The 15,785-nt window shown below is 45.8% G+C and overlaps 2 protein-coding genes across 3 annotated transcripts in view; one reads left to right on the forward strand and one right to left on the reverse strand.

Moving 5' to 3' along the window:
• The first annotated feature begins 103 nt into the window (after nucleotides 1-103).
• Nucleotides 104-5,845, forward strand: MRPL33 (mitochondrial ribosomal protein L33). The gene is made up of 4 exons (XM_052683393.1): nucleotides 104-191; nucleotides 709-727; nucleotides 3,308-3,414; nucleotides 5,533-5,845. Exons 1-4 carry the CDS (start codon nucleotides 170-172, stop codon nucleotides 5,580-5,582), a joined length of 198 nt encoding a protein of 65 aa, XP_052539353.1. The 5' UTR covers nucleotides 104-169; the 3' UTR covers nucleotides 5,583-5,845.
• RBKS (ribokinase) overlaps nucleotides 5,772-15,785 on the reverse strand; it is a 66,292-nt gene continuing 56,278 nt past the window's right edge. For both annotated transcript variants that reach the window (XM_052683348.1, XM_052683357.1), the window contains one exon: nucleotides 5,772-7,069. In XM_052683348.1, the coding sequence (XP_052539308.1) occupies nucleotides 6,896-7,069 (174 nt within the window). In that variant the 3' untranslated portion in view covers nucleotides 5,772-6,895. The remainder of the gene's footprint in view (nucleotides 7,070-15,785) is intronic.

Here is a 15,785-nt window from a genome sequence, read left to right on the forward strand (position 1 = left end):
GGGGCAGCCCCCTCCCGCCGGGCCGCGCTCGCACGGCCACAAGGCCACACGCCCGCCCCGCCGGCACACAACGACCGCGCCCCCTCCCCCGCGGCCCGGAAGCACTTCCGCCAGCCCGGCCGGAAGTGGCGGGGGCGGGGCTCGGCGGCGGCCGCGCGGCGGCGACGTTATGTTCCTCACGGCGGCGGCTCGTGAGTGGCGCGGGGCGGGGAGTGGTGGAGGGCGAGGGCTGGGGCGGGCCGCGCCGCCGGCAAGGCGCAGCTCGGATCCGAGCACAGTCTGTCAGCGTCGCGACCTTCCCTTCGGTGCCGGGCCCGAGCCGCTCGTCCGGCCCCGCAGCGGGACTGCGGCTCCCAGCGGGCCGTTGTGCCGCCCGCTCCCAACGTGCCCCGCGCGGCCGCCTGCCGGGCCGCGATGGAGGCGCGAGGCCGGGCGTGCCGTCGGGCGGAAGGCCGTGAGGCCGTAAGGCTGGATGCCGCGTCACGCGGTGGTACGGTGGTGAAAGAGAGCGGGCGGCTGGAAGTAGGCAGCTCGTGTACTCGTTTTACTCCTGCGACAGTAAATCTCTTGGCACGCTCTCTCTGGGGCTATCAGGGCACCAGGCAGTGGACAGCTCTGATCTCTGTGTGTTGCATTTAAAGGAGATGAGATTAAATGATATGTGGTTTCTTTTTCTTCCCCCTGCTCCTTCCTGCTGCAAAATAACAGTGGCCAAGAGCAAATCTAAGTAAGTGACATTTTATTTACCATCCGATATTTCCTGCTACCACTCTCTATCAAAGTGACTTAGTAAAATATTGCACCCATTTATAATCTTCTAATGCATGTGAGAGAATTGCAGACCCCGACTCTAGCTGTGCCCTTTCTGCCCTTCAGCACGTGTGCCTTTCTCACAGGTGAGTACAGAGTGCTGTGAAAAAAGCCACTTAGTTTCCAAAATTGCAGCAGAGATAGGTTTTGTTCTATGGGCCATCACTGAGCTGAGCACCCAGAGTGCCCTGTGCAGGGGATCCTCACCTCCATAATGCTTTATGGAGAAGCTATAAATCATCACTTAGCCTTTCTCTTTTTGACCTTTCATGCTTTTTCAGCTGAGGACAAGCTGAAGTGCAGTGCAGATCTTCATGTTTGTATGCTAGACTCGAGGCGGTGCTCTGAGCCTCTCCCAGGCTGGATGCAGAAAGTTTCCCCACTGTACTGCATTCGTATGTTGGCTTGTGAGCAGTGGACAGGGCAGTCAGCGCTGTGGGCAGCCTGGTCTAATAGTAGGCGACCCTGCACATAGCAGGGGGATTGAAACTAGATGATCACTGTGGTCCTTTTCAACCCAGGCCATTCTATAATTTGCTCTGTAGTTCTGCTGAGGGGAGATGTTGGTGGGTTCTGGGAGAGCTTTAACCGCAGCCCTCTGGCCTGTACAGAAAGCTGATGGGTTAGAGGGGAAGGAATATATACTTTTCTGCACACGGCTGGTTTACACTGTAGGTGTAAGGAGACAGGAGCACATGGAGAAAATGACTTGCATTCCTACTTACCAGGAATTTAGCTCAACAAACCAAGGGTTTAAACTGAACCAATTTGTAGCAATACGTTCTTGCCTTATTCTCTGAAGCTGCATTCTGTGCAAGTATTCAGTATTGCACAGACTGAAAAATTATAACGTTAATTTTTTTTTTTTTTTTTTTTAAGGATCAGCTTCAAAAAGATCCACTTGTTATGTTCAGAGATTCTTCTGTTACAGAATTTCTGTGCAATTGTCCATCTTTGAAACTAAGGATTTCTACATATGCATGTGATAGGAAAAATTGCAGTTTGACACCTTTCTACACAGAAATGAACACAGCACAGCAGAGTGTTTCCTTGAGATGAAAAATAGTATCAGTAGTGTAGTGATTTGTTTGCCTCATTCTTTGTGTGGTCTTGCGTACACATAAGGAACATCTTGTCTCCTTACAGTACTTCTACATCCATGCTCCCTGTTTTTATCTGCGCATCCTGGTGGCATTCCACTGTTCTTTTCTCCTGTGCTCCTGGTCACATTTCTTCTTTGGGCAGTAAGTCTTATGAAATGAGGTGTATTGTTCAGAAAGGACTTGGCTTCAACTGTGTGGTTCAAAAGAGTTTCAACACGTGGTCATCCTGATACCACTGATTCTCCCAGAAAGGGGAAACTCTGCACACAGGCTTTGAGGAAGTGGGTGAAGAAGAAGGGAAGGAGGCTGTGTGGTTATTGGGGTACACATCATAGCTTTCGTGGTGTGCAGGAGAGGGCATTCACTGGGGATAGTCCCTAGGTGATGCTCGGTCAGTTGATGTGAAGGAATCCACAATTTTTCTGTTTGTTTTTAAATCCCAGTAAATTAGATTGCAAACGTGGAAAGGGGTAGCTGAGGAGGGGACAGTGGTCAGAGCTGTGCAAGTGAGGAAGGATGGGTGGCTCTCCAGAGTTAATTTTGACAAAACATTTGGTACTGGAAGCAGAAAGATCCAGGAAAGTGAACTGAGTGCCCCTGCACAGAGCTGTATTCAGCCCTTTACTGCAGTGGAAGATGAAGACATAATTTACAGACCGGTTAAAGGCTTTGGCCTTCCTTTTGAAATGCAGAAGATGCCCTCTGTTTCTGGGAAGTCTTGGAAGGCTGCCTGGGTGAGGGCCTGGGGCTGCTTTCTCAGCCCCCTTTGCCCTGCTGCCAGGGGCTGCCAGCCCACTCCATGCACACAGAGACTTTCTGTAGGGAAAAGGGCTCCTGGTGGCTGAGCTGACGTCAAGTCCTGCTCCTTGGGAGAGAGATGCAGGGTGCCAGGGGGCTCTGCTTCTCCTTTTTTTGTGCCTCTTGTTCCATTCTATCTCCTCAGTTCCTCTCTGCATGTGGAAGTGATAGTTTGAGGTATTGTGTTATCCACAATTTATCATCATCCTCCCTTTCTTGCCATTATCATTTAAGATGCAATGACTCAACTGTATGTTTATTATTTTTCTTTCTTTCTTTTCTGTTTTTTTTTCCTCTTCTTTCCCCTCACTCCTTACCCTGTTTGATGGAAGAGTTACTTCACTCTGATCAGAACTACCCAGGAGTTCTATAGTTAAACTTGATGGTTGAATTTCAGGTTTGCAGGCTGGTGGATGTTTTTTTCCTGTTACAATAAGGTTAGCATATGGTTTTAAAGCTCCCATCCAAAATATCCATGAAGTTGGAATGAAATATCTTAATGTGCCAGGTTGCTTATCCAAAGAGTATTGTCATGACAGTGCCGTGAGAGACCGTGAGGGACCCCTGCTGACATAGAGATACCCCTGTGACTTCAGGTACATCCTGGTGAGGATGAAAAGTGCAGCAGAGACTGGTTACTGTTTCAACGTCAGGAGGCTCCGACTGCAGGAGAAGCTGGTGCTGCTGAGATACGATCCCATTGGTAAGGATCTGGGGTAGCAGTCAGCCTGCTTTGTAATAACGGCTCTGGCTGTCTGGGGTGAAAGGTTTGACTGTAGCAGGATTTTTCCAATCTAAGCAGAATGTGTCATAACACGTTTGATGTTCACATGACTGTACAGTTGCTGTTCTTCGTGACATTCCAGTGGGCAGTTAACGTTATTCTCATTTTACAGATTGTGGCACTGAAACAAAGTCATGACTTGTCCAGCACATCAGAGTCTTTGACAGCCATGCCACATGTCAGTGGCAAAACTGAGTGACGCAGGAGTTGTTTCATTTTGTTTCTTTGTGTGGTTTGCTAGGCAGTTACCTCTAGCATGCAGCATGCTTCAATAGAAACGTTCTGTTCAGCTGCCCTGGGTACTCCAGACAATAAATGTTGGCCATCACTTCCAAATTAGACTTTTTCTTTTAAGGAGATAAGCACAAGTTCTTCCTCCTCCACGAATGATACCACTCTCCAGATGATGATTTGTGGGTTCTTTTATGTTGCTCTGGTCCTTGTAGATTCTTCCAGTTTAAGTAGCTGATTTGGCAGGGCTTGGAACACTCCCAAGAAGCCTTTTACTCACCAGGTTTTTGAAAGGTGGCAGAGCTCGAGCTTCTAGGGCAGCAAGTGGTCTGCAGCTAACGTTAAAATGATTAATTTGGGTAAATGCAGAAAGTAAACCAGACAGGGCTACAAATGGCATGGGAAAGTTGATGCAAAAAAGTCTGGAATAAACAACGTATTGAGCTTTTCTAAGTAAATGACGTAATTATGGCTGGTAGTTATGTGGTTCAGGCTTATTATTATTATTTTTTTTTAACATAATTTTACATTTCTGTTGGACGATGGACCTTGTCGTGCCCAGATCTAACAGTCCAGGAGCTTAATGGCGAGTGAGAGAAACTAAGGGGGAAGCAGTATGCACTCATCCAAGTACCTGTGCTGATGGAGGTTGTGGCTTTCCTGAATTTCATACCCATGGAGGATAAGAGATTGCAGGGGCTATTCCCTGAATAAGAAGACTTCAAGTTAGCATTCTCTTGCCTACTTCTGAACTATGTGCAAAATGAACCTCCAGAAACTTTGCAACTTGCAGAACTGTGGGAAGATTGGAGAGCTCAGGCAAAGTAGTGCTTGTTTAGCAGAACGTGTAGTACGTTGCTGAAGGAAGAAATTGGAAGTAATTAAGAAAAAAAGCTCTGCTCTTTGTAGTCTGTAGTAGAGAACAAGTGAGAAATTGATGTGAGAAAGTGCTTGCATGTGTGAAGGGAAGCAAATTGGAGTCTAGATAGCAGCTCACATCAGGAATATGTTAGGAAGCATTTTCACTTGGCATGCATTATCACCTTATGTTTTGTTCTTCTCAGGAACCCGGGACCTCCACAGAACGAAGCTTTTAGTGAAGTAGTGGCAGTAGTGCCCAAGTTTCACTACCTCATAAGTGCAACAACAGAATGCGTTGCTAAGTTGGAGTATTTCTTAAAGCAAAACTTTTAGGCGGAAGAAGTGATTCTGTTACTGGGTGGATTGTCCTTGCACTGCTTTCAAAGGCATGAATAGAATGAAGTGCAGTCAGAGCAGCGGTGCTTTTCAAATGGCATTGAAGAGCTTTGTTTGGATTCTCTTTTAGTCGTGCATCCACTGTGCTTAATATGTAGCTGAATGGACTTTGCTAAGGTCCACATCAGGTGTTAGAGGCAGGCTCCCATCCGCTTGTCAGTTGATGTGTGAGCATGACTAAATGCTGCTTGTCAGCTGTAGTTATTTGGGCTCTGAAGCCGGAGAGTAGTAGAAAGCAGTAAAGAACCTATTTTTGTCCCTGCATCAAACTGCTGTGACTCAGAATAGTCAGAGCAGCTGCTGAATGTTTTCACCCGCTGAAATCCCAATACTTATTTTCACAGAGGTAAAACCGACCTCTTGGGAGCTAAAAATGACACGCAGTAAAGCAAAAGCACTACTAAACCTCATCAAGAGTTGATTAACAGCAGCACTGTGCCAGTCACAGTTCATTTAAGCAGGGAAGCCGGCCAGGAGAAAGGGATGTAGGCCTGTTGAGTTGGATCTTAACACTTCAGGGTTCTTAATAGATTCTTTTTTTCTCTGTAGCAAAACAACGTGTCCTCTTCACAGAGAAGAGAAAGATCCGCTCTCTCTGAACAATGACTGGACTTGATTTATGCAGGAGGAGAGGATGGTTCGGGGGGAGGACAGGGTGAATGCTGATTCAGAAATCCTGCACCACGGGCTGAAAAGAGAGGAAATGAACTGGGATCACCGTCTCCTGTGATTTGAAGGCCATTGTGAAGAAAACAATGTAGAGAGAGAAAATTATTAATGTCTGAACATAGATCATCACAGTAACATTTATTTATCTTTTGAGTTATTTTTACAGTGCTCAATTAAAAAAAAATAAATGGCAGATCCCATTGTCTGTGTTTTCCATTGTGAAAGAGGCTGTAGTCTTCAAAGGAACTATTGTTTTTAAAGGCAATAAAAATTAACATTTTCCACAGCGGGAATTCAATGGCAGGATTGCAAGTTTTTCTAACCTACCAGCCACAGATTGAACAGTAGTGATCACGAAGTGGCATTCCTAGGAGGAGCAGCATTGCAGCAGCTTCTTCCTAGGTTAGGAAGCAGCAGTGGGCAGCAGGTGGGATAAGACACTTTTGGATAAGCCGTGACCACAGCTCATAGGGTGATATTATTCCAAGTCAGGTAAGTAGGCCAGGGCTTTAACTTGGGGCTTTTGTCAAGCATGAAGAAAGTAGCTTATCACATCAATCCTCTGGTTTGTTCTCTGGCAGATTTTGTTGGAGGGTTTTCTCCTTCAGCTGTCTCATGCAGGCTTTACAGCAGTATGGCTACAGATGTGTATCAGAGTTGGGCTCGGTAGCATTGTCAGCCCCCCTCCACTGTGAGGGACCCAATACATGCTGCAGCTCCCATCCAAGGCACGTAGGAAGGCGTGTAAGAGCTCAGTACCCAGAGCTGTGCAATGAGCTGCAGGATGGGGAGGAGCTGACCCCTGGGTATTCAGTGAGCCCAGTGCTGATGAACACTGACCTCAGTGCTTGCAACTGAGAACCAAAGTCACAATTTCAAAGCTTCATTTCCTGGCATCACGTATCAGAAGGCCTGATTAAAATCAAGTCAAAATGTAGCAGGAGCGCAGAACCCTCCTGATGCATTGCTGTGAGCTTTGTATGCATTCCACGTAGCACAGTAGGTTGGATGGGATGGCTCAGGCGTGATGTGTGGGGCTGGACAGACCGCCTGTGCTGTGTTGGGAAGATAACCATCCCAGCCCCATCTTTACTATTGCAGAACAGGAACTAATAGGATTTCTCAAATAAGCAAAGAGACTTTCCTGGTCTTTCCAGTCAGTGGAGGGGAACGTCTGTGCAGTCAGGAGAATAATGCTGTCTGGGATAAGATAAAATCAGTACACTGAGCTAGACAATATCAATTAGAAAAGGTCCTGAGGCAAGTCCTTCCTGTAAGGATATGAAGATTGTGTCCCTGATGCCTGGACACTCACTGATGCAATGTAGTTAGACTTCCTGACCATTTCCTCCATGGGCAGCTCGGGATAGTAAGCCAGGTAGAAGGCCAGTGCTCCCACAAAACTGTCTCCAGCTCCCTAGAATAAAACAATAAACAACTTTAAGTGTGCTCACACAGGGAAACAATTCACACACATTTACTGGAAAGACAACAGTTGTAGCACTGACTGCAGGAGTCAGGAAATCATCCAAGAGTTGAGTTCAATTCACTTTTCTATGCATAGGAAATGCTGCAATTCTAAACTAATACCACACTCCAAACCCAACGCTTTTATCGAGGTACGTGCTCTGATACGGTTCAGAGAAAAGAAAGGCAAGTGTGCTACAGCTCAGCAAAAGTGCTGCTACAAACACTGCTTTTGAAACTTCCTGTTGTTGGAATGTTGATTCTGATTTCTCAACCTGAATGTTTCATTAAAGCTATTTTTTTCTTATTTAACTTCTGTTCTTCATAAAGCGCAGTGGTAGAAGAGACAGAAAAAAGGGGAAAAAAAAAAAAAAGCCACGTGGCTTGTGGTGTCTGTAAATTTCCTAGCTGCAGAACGATACAGTTTGATGCCTCCAGACTTTAGCTGCTTTTCATTAAGAAGCTCCCACTGGCAAAGGTCTGTGCTGTGTCTTATTGTGTAAACCAATCTTATTCCTGGGGTGCGCTTTGCCACCTGTGCTGAGTCACCTTGGGCTCTGGCAGCTCTTCAGCTGCCTGTCCACAGGCCTTTGTTGGGAGCTGCTGCTAGTTCTGCTCTGACCAACGGGGAATGACAACTGTTTGCCTCCCTTTTTAACAATAATTCTTGTTTTGTTCTGTAGTGTTTTGAACAACTGGCAAGATGAATCACTTCTAACTTCATTTGCACATGTCGCTGAGTGTCCCTCCCTCCTCCTGAAGCACACCCTTCCATCCCCCAAAACTGGCCTGACTTCTGAGGCCACATTGATAACAGCTCTTGGTGGCGTGAAGCTGCTCTCAGGTGCCTTTGCTTAAATCATACTGTTATCTCAGCAAAGCGTTGTTGCACTGTACACGCTGGCGCTATCATCTTATTTGAGGACCAGCATAAGGATTGTCTCCCCTGGGGGTTTGCTGCTGCAGTTCTAATAAATCCTTCTAAGGACACAGAGGGCTGCCAGAGTCATGGGATGAGAGCAGAGGGCCTGGAAAAAGGCAGTTAAGACAGCTGAGCAAAACTTCTAACTGGAAATTACAGATAGGAAGTAATTTTCCAATTTTCATTTCTAGTGGTTCTCACTATTAAGCTCATACTTACCATAGAATCGGCTGCACGTAATATGGTTCTCCACAAAAAACACATTTTCCACAGCAATCTGTTAGAAGCAGCTGATGGGGCAGAGCAGCACGGCGGTTGCAGGGGAGCCCTGACGTAGGTGAGCACAGGTACGGGTTGCCCATGCCTGTGCCGTGCCGCTCTCTGCTTGCCCGTGCCTGTGCAGCAGTTGTTTGTGCTGTTCCAGCCAGGAAACTCCCTGCTTAACGCCCTCCCGGCCTGAATTCTGCCCTCGCCTTTGCAGTGGGGCACAAAGCAGGGTGTCTCCTGGCAAACGGCACCTTGGTAACTGCAGCGTGCAGCTGTGGCAGCAGCTGTTTCAACAGTTCTGTATTGCTGAACAGACCGGGGGCCAGGGAGGGTTTTTATCAAGGTCTGCGAGGCCTTTGTCTCAGCCCTGCTTCCCACAGCGCTCCCACAATGCCAGGTGGAGCAGTAACAGGTGACTGCTAGTTAAGCATTGCCAGTATCTTTTGTCTGATACATAATACAGAAATCTCTGGCCCATCCCAGAATGTATAATCTAATCAGCACATGATTAATTATTAAAGCTATTTTGGCACCTCTGTTGCAGACAGAAGTAATATTTCTACAAGCAGATCTGTTGTGCTGCAGTGCTCGCAGGAAGCCCCTGTCATTGTTACGTGAAATATTTCTCATACAGTCGATCACTTCGTAACGTAAGTGGCCAGGTATTACTTTAATGAGGAGCACTCAGTGTATCTGGTATCAAATGGCATAAACTCTACGTGGCAGTGGCACAGGATGGAGCATTGTCTTTCTGGTCATTATTATTAGTGGAGGTAACAAACTACCAGCCTCAAAAAACGAATAATTACAAGAATAATGATTTTGAAAATGACCAGTAAGATGCATTTATTCTGCCCACCGACAAAATACAAACACGGGACCTGTAATGTTTTACATTCCTCAGTATTTGTATTCCAGGAACCCTAATACATTGCAGACTTTGAGATAATCCTCATATCCTCGAGTGCCCGGAGTCAGTTCATTCCGTTGTTATAAAAATATAACTGACTTGACCTTTTTGTAAAGCAGGGGATGCCAGTTTGCATGTAATTAAATAAATAACTAGATCATAAAATCAGGCTGATACTGGGTGCCCAGTTCTAAAATGCAAATGCTATGGTCTCCACTAAGTGCTATGGTTCTGCAGCAGTGTTTAAAACCTATTTATATTCTAAGCCACATGTCTGGAAGGCCCTTGTTTTCCTGTGTGTCTGGAAAAGGGCATTTTTGTTTATCACAATCCGGCACTGACTGAGATTCTGTGCCTCTAGAGAAGAGAAAACCCACGAGAATACTTCTATTTATACCTTAGCTTTTGTTAGCCCTGATTTGTCAGGAGCTGGTTCACAACTTTAGTGTAACTATTTTTATACGATGCTGCCCTGAGAAGCTTTTAATAGAAATTGCTTTGTAAGTGGAAACTATATTGTTCAACAGTATTTCCAGCAAGTAAAGCATTTTTCAATCAGTTGTGCCCAGAATAATAGGATGCATTTCACTTCTACAATAAGATGACTCGTTCACCAGAAATATTTGGAGGCCGAGGTGCAATAGTTGCAGTTCCCAGTGTTGCCACAGTTGCACTGCCTTTGTGCAGGATGACCTTGTGATCACCCCTCGCCCTCCTGCCCTGTCCTCTTGGGGAAGAGTAATGGCAGCAATGCAGGAATCATCACGACCGTTGGCTCCTGAAGCCCTGACCTTGTTCCTGAGCCTCAGAAAACCTTCCTCGGCTGGTTTTCAAGAAGTCACAGTCAGGTCCGCCCTGCATATATGCCATCACTTCACTGAATTTAAGACATTGTAAGAATACACTGCCAAATCCTAAAAGGGACAGTGTGTTGTACGGCAAAACAACAGATCCGTTACAGGCTTGCCTGTAACTCAAAACTCTTCATTCAGTGAATAAATCAACAGCAAAGGCTATAAAAAACTGCACTCTAACATAGGATCAAATATCTGGCTTGTAACGAAGCTTATGGTTTCCTAGGAGCATTCACAGCAGTGCACAACCAATGCAGCCCAAGTATTACACCGATTTAGTGCAGCCTAACTACACAGCCATACAGAGATGCCCAGCTCTGTTGAAGGCCTTGGAGAATTCCTGTCTTATTTATATCACTCCGCAACACTGCAACGCTGGATTATGCTGTGAGCGTTACCCTTCTGTGTCACATGTGCTCAGCACTCCTTAAGGGGTGCACCACTGCCTACCCTGCAGCCGAACGACAGACGTAACACAAAGATACCATCAGGAAAGGCCCGCACGTCTGTAAAACTTAAAGAATTTGAAAATTGCAAAGAGCTTTTCCACTAACAAAGTTATTCCTCTATCTGTGCACAGAGTTTTGAGCTGGAACAAAAAGATAAAAAGTCCTTAAAATGGAACGACTACATTTTGCAATTAAAAAACAACAACAACAAATGAGCTTGAAACAAACAGCAGGGCTCCCCTTTTTAGATCTTCTGCTGTAGTGGTGCAGATTGAGCTCAGCAAAGCTGCTTGTGTTGAAGTGAAAGGAGAAGTATGAGGAGAAGCAGACTGTGCCTCAGACTTGTAGGGTCTGGATCCACGACCGTGTTACTGTGCTTAATCTGTGTGCTGGTAACTGAGCATTTCTGCAGTCTTGTCAGGAAGACGAGATTGAATATGTTACGCTGAGCCAAAGAAAAAGACAGCGAGCCAATCCCTGGCAGAGCTGCCGGCCCCTTCCTCTCTTCCTGCCCTCCCAAACGCACACTGACACCAGCTGATGTGGCCTGTGCCCTCTCCCGACCATGTCATGGGGAATGGCTGTGCCACCCCTCACTGTACTGCACTTCACCCCTCACTGTACCACACTTCCCATTGGCTGTGTGCAGAACGGCTGCGATCAGCCACTGCTTCGAAGTCACAGGAGGTGTGAGCTAACACATTTTAACTGGCATTCACTCTAGGTTGACAGTGCACTCTTAATTCCAGTGATTCAGCCTGCAGTTTCAAAGCAGGCCTAAAAGCCAAGGCACATTTTTGCTGTTGCTGAAAGTCTCTGTCTCCGCTCATGTTTTTATCCTTGCCTACATCAGATGTAGCCTCGGTGCAGCCAGGCAGTGAGGCAGGCCATTCCCCCCTACTTTGTTGTGAACTGGGCCAGCCAGCACTGACAGGGAAGCATTAGTTTGCACCCAGCCCCGCAAGCCACCACACTACCACATTACAGCCAATGCAAAGGAGAAAGAGGTGGGAAACACTCTCAGCAGCCGCCTGATCTTGGATCAGCTCACGCCAACTGTGAAACCTCACCCTCGGTCAACACAAAGCAATTCATTAACTCAGTTGTGTATCCAAGTCCCAGAGCTCCAGCTCCCCATCTAAGCAGGGAAAGCTTCCTGGCCCGCTCCCTGCTGTACCCTGTGGGCTCAGACTGAGCAGTGAGGAACGACCCTTCTGTATCACTTCCAGACTCTGTTCTGGGAAGCTGTGGGAAGGAGCAATCTCTGCCTTTCTTGCTTTTATATTGCGTTGTACTGGCATGGCCATTGCACAGAGAAAATTTCTCCCTCACTTACTCAAGCTGAGCAGTGGCAGCAGGCCATCCAGTCCTTCACATGCCTTCAGACCTTTGAGGTAACTGAACGGCACCCACTGGAGGCTATCAGTTGGGAAATATCAAAACCAAAGCACGCCACACAGTGCTCCACATCAGCTGTCAGGAATTTTTACCCACTTCCTGACAGATTTCCTGATGGTTCATTAACAGTGATTAATCAGCCTGACCGTTAACCCCCTGCATTCCTGAGAGATTAATCTTGATGCAAGGCCTCCTGCATATATTTTCTTTCCTTTCTGTTACATCCTACATTTACTTACTCGCTGTTGCTAAAAAGATCAGAGACAAGCATTACAGATGCATGAATTCCTCTGGAAATTTATCTGGTTTGTGGTGAGTGTTGGATATAAAACATCCAACGTTCACAACTCTGTGGTTTTTAATTTATTTGTCATCTAAAAAGCAGAGCTGAAAGTATCTAGAGATCTAGTGGTATCAGACAGTCCTGCTCAGCATGTTCAGAGGCTTCGTACAGCATCTGTTCTGAAGGTCAGCTCAATGGCTTGCATTTCTCATGACAGAAAATGAACTGAAGTTAAGATCAAGATTTTAGGGACACCCACCTGGACGCACCTGTGGGCTGAACTCTGAGGTCTGGATCTTGTATGGGCTGCAATGGGAGTCTCATGATCCTTAGAAAATGAGTCACGGTTTGGGAACCCCAAAGCTGAGGTGTATAGAATTACTGAGCAGACCTGCTCAAGTTGCCCAAAGCTCTGCTAGGTGCTCAGACAGGATCGGAACAGAGCAGCTCCTGCCTCGCAGAGAAGTACTGCAAGGTATCCCAGCACATCACTCAGCACTGGGAAGAAAATTATTCTGTGTCACATGCTACCTCCAGAAAGCCAACAAAGTATTCACCCGCAGGGAGCACTCTGTTTTCTGAATCATCAAAACAATTCAGTGTGATGATGCTCATATAAACTCCTTTCAGCTCCGGATAGCATTAATGGGAGGTGACAAATTCCACTGCAACCAAATGGAGTAAGCACACCGAGGCAGGAACCCACGCACTCTCATGACAACAACAGCTCTGTGTTGCAGACCCTGTGAGATTCCCATCAACCAAACAACTCACCACTACTATCATTCCAGCACCTGAGTGATACAGATATTTTGGTAAGGAATGTTTTCAATTTAGAATACGTTTCGGTGTAAATTTTCATTTTAAACTTCCATCAGCTTTTTGCCTTGGTATCTGGTTCTTCCTTGTTCTCACACTTGAGCTACGATCTGTGACCTCCTTTCATTTGAACTAAAAGTTTATACCTAACAGAGAAACTCAAAAACAGCAGAGGAAATACTCCAGAAGTGTGTTTTTTTTCTTTTTCTCGAGTACATATAGGAAACTTATGACATATAAAACACACTATTGGAAAACTCTTATTACACTTCAGCTCAATCCAAATCTCTCCAGCGGCACTGTTGCAGAGAACAGCTTATATACCAAGATGTGTCAACACCAGGGATGCACGCAGACATTGCTGCTAACGGAGATAAACCACTACTTTCAGCTGAACATGCTACAGGAGCTGCAGATACTTTTCCCACAGTTTGAGCTTGGATGGAATCAAAGAGTTGTGGTAGAAGCTCAGCACTAAATATAGCAGCTTCTCAGGATGAAGGTTGACTTGTACTCCTCAGACTGGTTTATCAAGCCCCAACAACACACAGCTACTCTCCTACCCTAATCACAAGCTCCACGTTTATCACTTCCTTGAGAAGCACTTCACTCCCTTCGTTATTCATGTCACACTCGTGCCAACTTGCAATGTGTCCCTAACAAAGCACAAACTTGGGTGTTAATTCACAAATTTAATGTAATGAACAAATGAAATTAGAGCCCGAGCCCTGCCCAGAATACGTTCTGATAGTACGCTGCAAATACTGGCAGTGGGTTTCCCCACTGAGCTCCCCAGCCAGGAGAGAATTGGCCAAATTGTGTGCAGCTGTGTTACCCAGTGTCACGTCAGGGGCTGACCAAGCTCCAGGACCCCACCATCTAACAGCCAGGTCAGAGGGGGAAACCTTGCAGGGCAATTTCACTAGCCACATGAGCTTTTTCTTCTCTCAAACTGTGAGAAATGCCAAAATACTCTTAGTGATCCCATGTAATCTGATGAGATGTAGTCAGAATGACAAAACTGCCATCTCGCCTGGAATTGATCAAAAAAACATTCTTTTTTTGCACGAAAGCTCCATATGCTCGAATGCCTCTTTCAAAACCACAGTATCTAGCCTTTGTTGGCTGGCCACTGCTCCCGCCTACCTCTGAACTACATATCCTGGAAAAAAAACCAAACCCAAAACTTGAGGAGTTTTTTTGTCTGAGCTCACTCTAGCATTGTCCTCTTGCCAGCTCCCCGCATTTTTTTCTGACTGAGCTTGCCTCGGCTTTTTGAAGAGCGCTCTAGTTGCACCTCCTCTATGGAAGTTAGCAAGGTGTGACCTACAAGCCAGAAATGCTTGCTCCAGAACTTTGTTCCCTTTACAGACCCACTCCACTGTCCTTCACATATGGGGCAAACGTACAGAGAAAAAGAGCTCCCTGCTGACTCACGGCCTTCAGCACTGTGTTCCCTGTAAAATGTTGTGGGTTTTTTTTTTCCCCCAAGAAACACTAACTGCTTAATGAACTTGGCAATGGGATCATAGGTACCAGTAATGTGGCACAAACTTCCAGAGACCTTCTTATCTTTTTCCCTGTATTTTGTATCTATTTATACTTTCAAACTAATAGAAATGATAAACCTTAAAGCCTCTTGGGCAGCTGGCAAACACCGTTGCCAGACCTTGAGAATATGCTTTTTTGCAGCTGAGTTTGTTCTAGAAGAGCTTATTTTATATCTAGATGTCTACCTGCACACGTAGAAGTACGAAACAAAGCCCCGAAGAAAGTGACAAAAACATGCTCAACTGAAAACTGTTGATTAAACACACTGCCATAGATTATCGCCATCGCTCACCAAAGCTTTATGTTTTTAGCTCCCTTCCATTTGCCTGGTTGAAGCTATAAAAGAATTCTGTCCATGGGACGGGCTACAAAGGATTGATTCCTTTACTCCTGATAAGAAGTAAGCGCTGCATTTTCTGTGGTTAGAATGAGCAAAAGCAAGAAGCATGATTTCCCCATTACTCTCATTTCTCTGTTCTTGTTCTTTTGAAAACCTAATTATGCAATATCACCAATCCAACGCAAACCTTTCTGGTTTGTGTAGTGACCAAAATTACCATAGAAAACTCTGTTGGGGAAATCAGGTCTTAGTTCAGTATCGCCATTACTGCAATTGGCATTTCTTGGTAATTAAGTAGAACCAAGTGGAGCTGGGTTTGCCTTCCCTTTCACCACACTCAGAACCGATCTGAACACATTGAGAAGACAAGGAGGTTATTTTCTACAACAGCCAGGGTGACACCTGGTTCTGCAGAGACCAGCTTTAGAGAAGAAAAGGAGACGTGACATTTGTAAGCTAACCATAAATGCAAAAAGGTAAAAAACGACAAGTAGTTTAGCTCAGAATATGCAGCACTGTTACACAGTGGATCACATTTTCAACTTCCTACGGCACAGGCCAGAAAAAGATACTTGGGAAGGTGACGCTCTGGATGTGCCAGAAGCGCCAGCTTCCAGTGGCTATTTTTAACTGTGGGAATTTAATTAGAAAGGATGGCTGCTCACAGTTGGTCTTCCTTCCTCTCAGTTCTTTACGCAAATCAGACATCCCAGTTAAGTGCCATTACAAGTAACTCTATCTTGTATGTTGGTGTTGATGGCATAAAATCTCAACTCAAGGGTGAGCTATGTGTCTAGGACCAAATTTTCCTGAGGACATCCTCTCGGTGGAAAGGCTGTGTTGGTTTCACCGTAAAGACAAGAGGAATGGTGC

Source organism: Tympanuchus pallidicinctus, unplaced genomic scaffold (genome assembly GCF_026119805.1).
Source record: "Tympanuchus pallidicinctus isolate F22 unplaced genomic scaffold, pur_lepc_1.0 scaffold1, whole genome shotgun sequence".
Classification (NCBI taxonomy): Eukaryota; Metazoa; Chordata; class Aves; order Galliformes; family Phasianidae; genus Tympanuchus; species Tympanuchus pallidicinctus.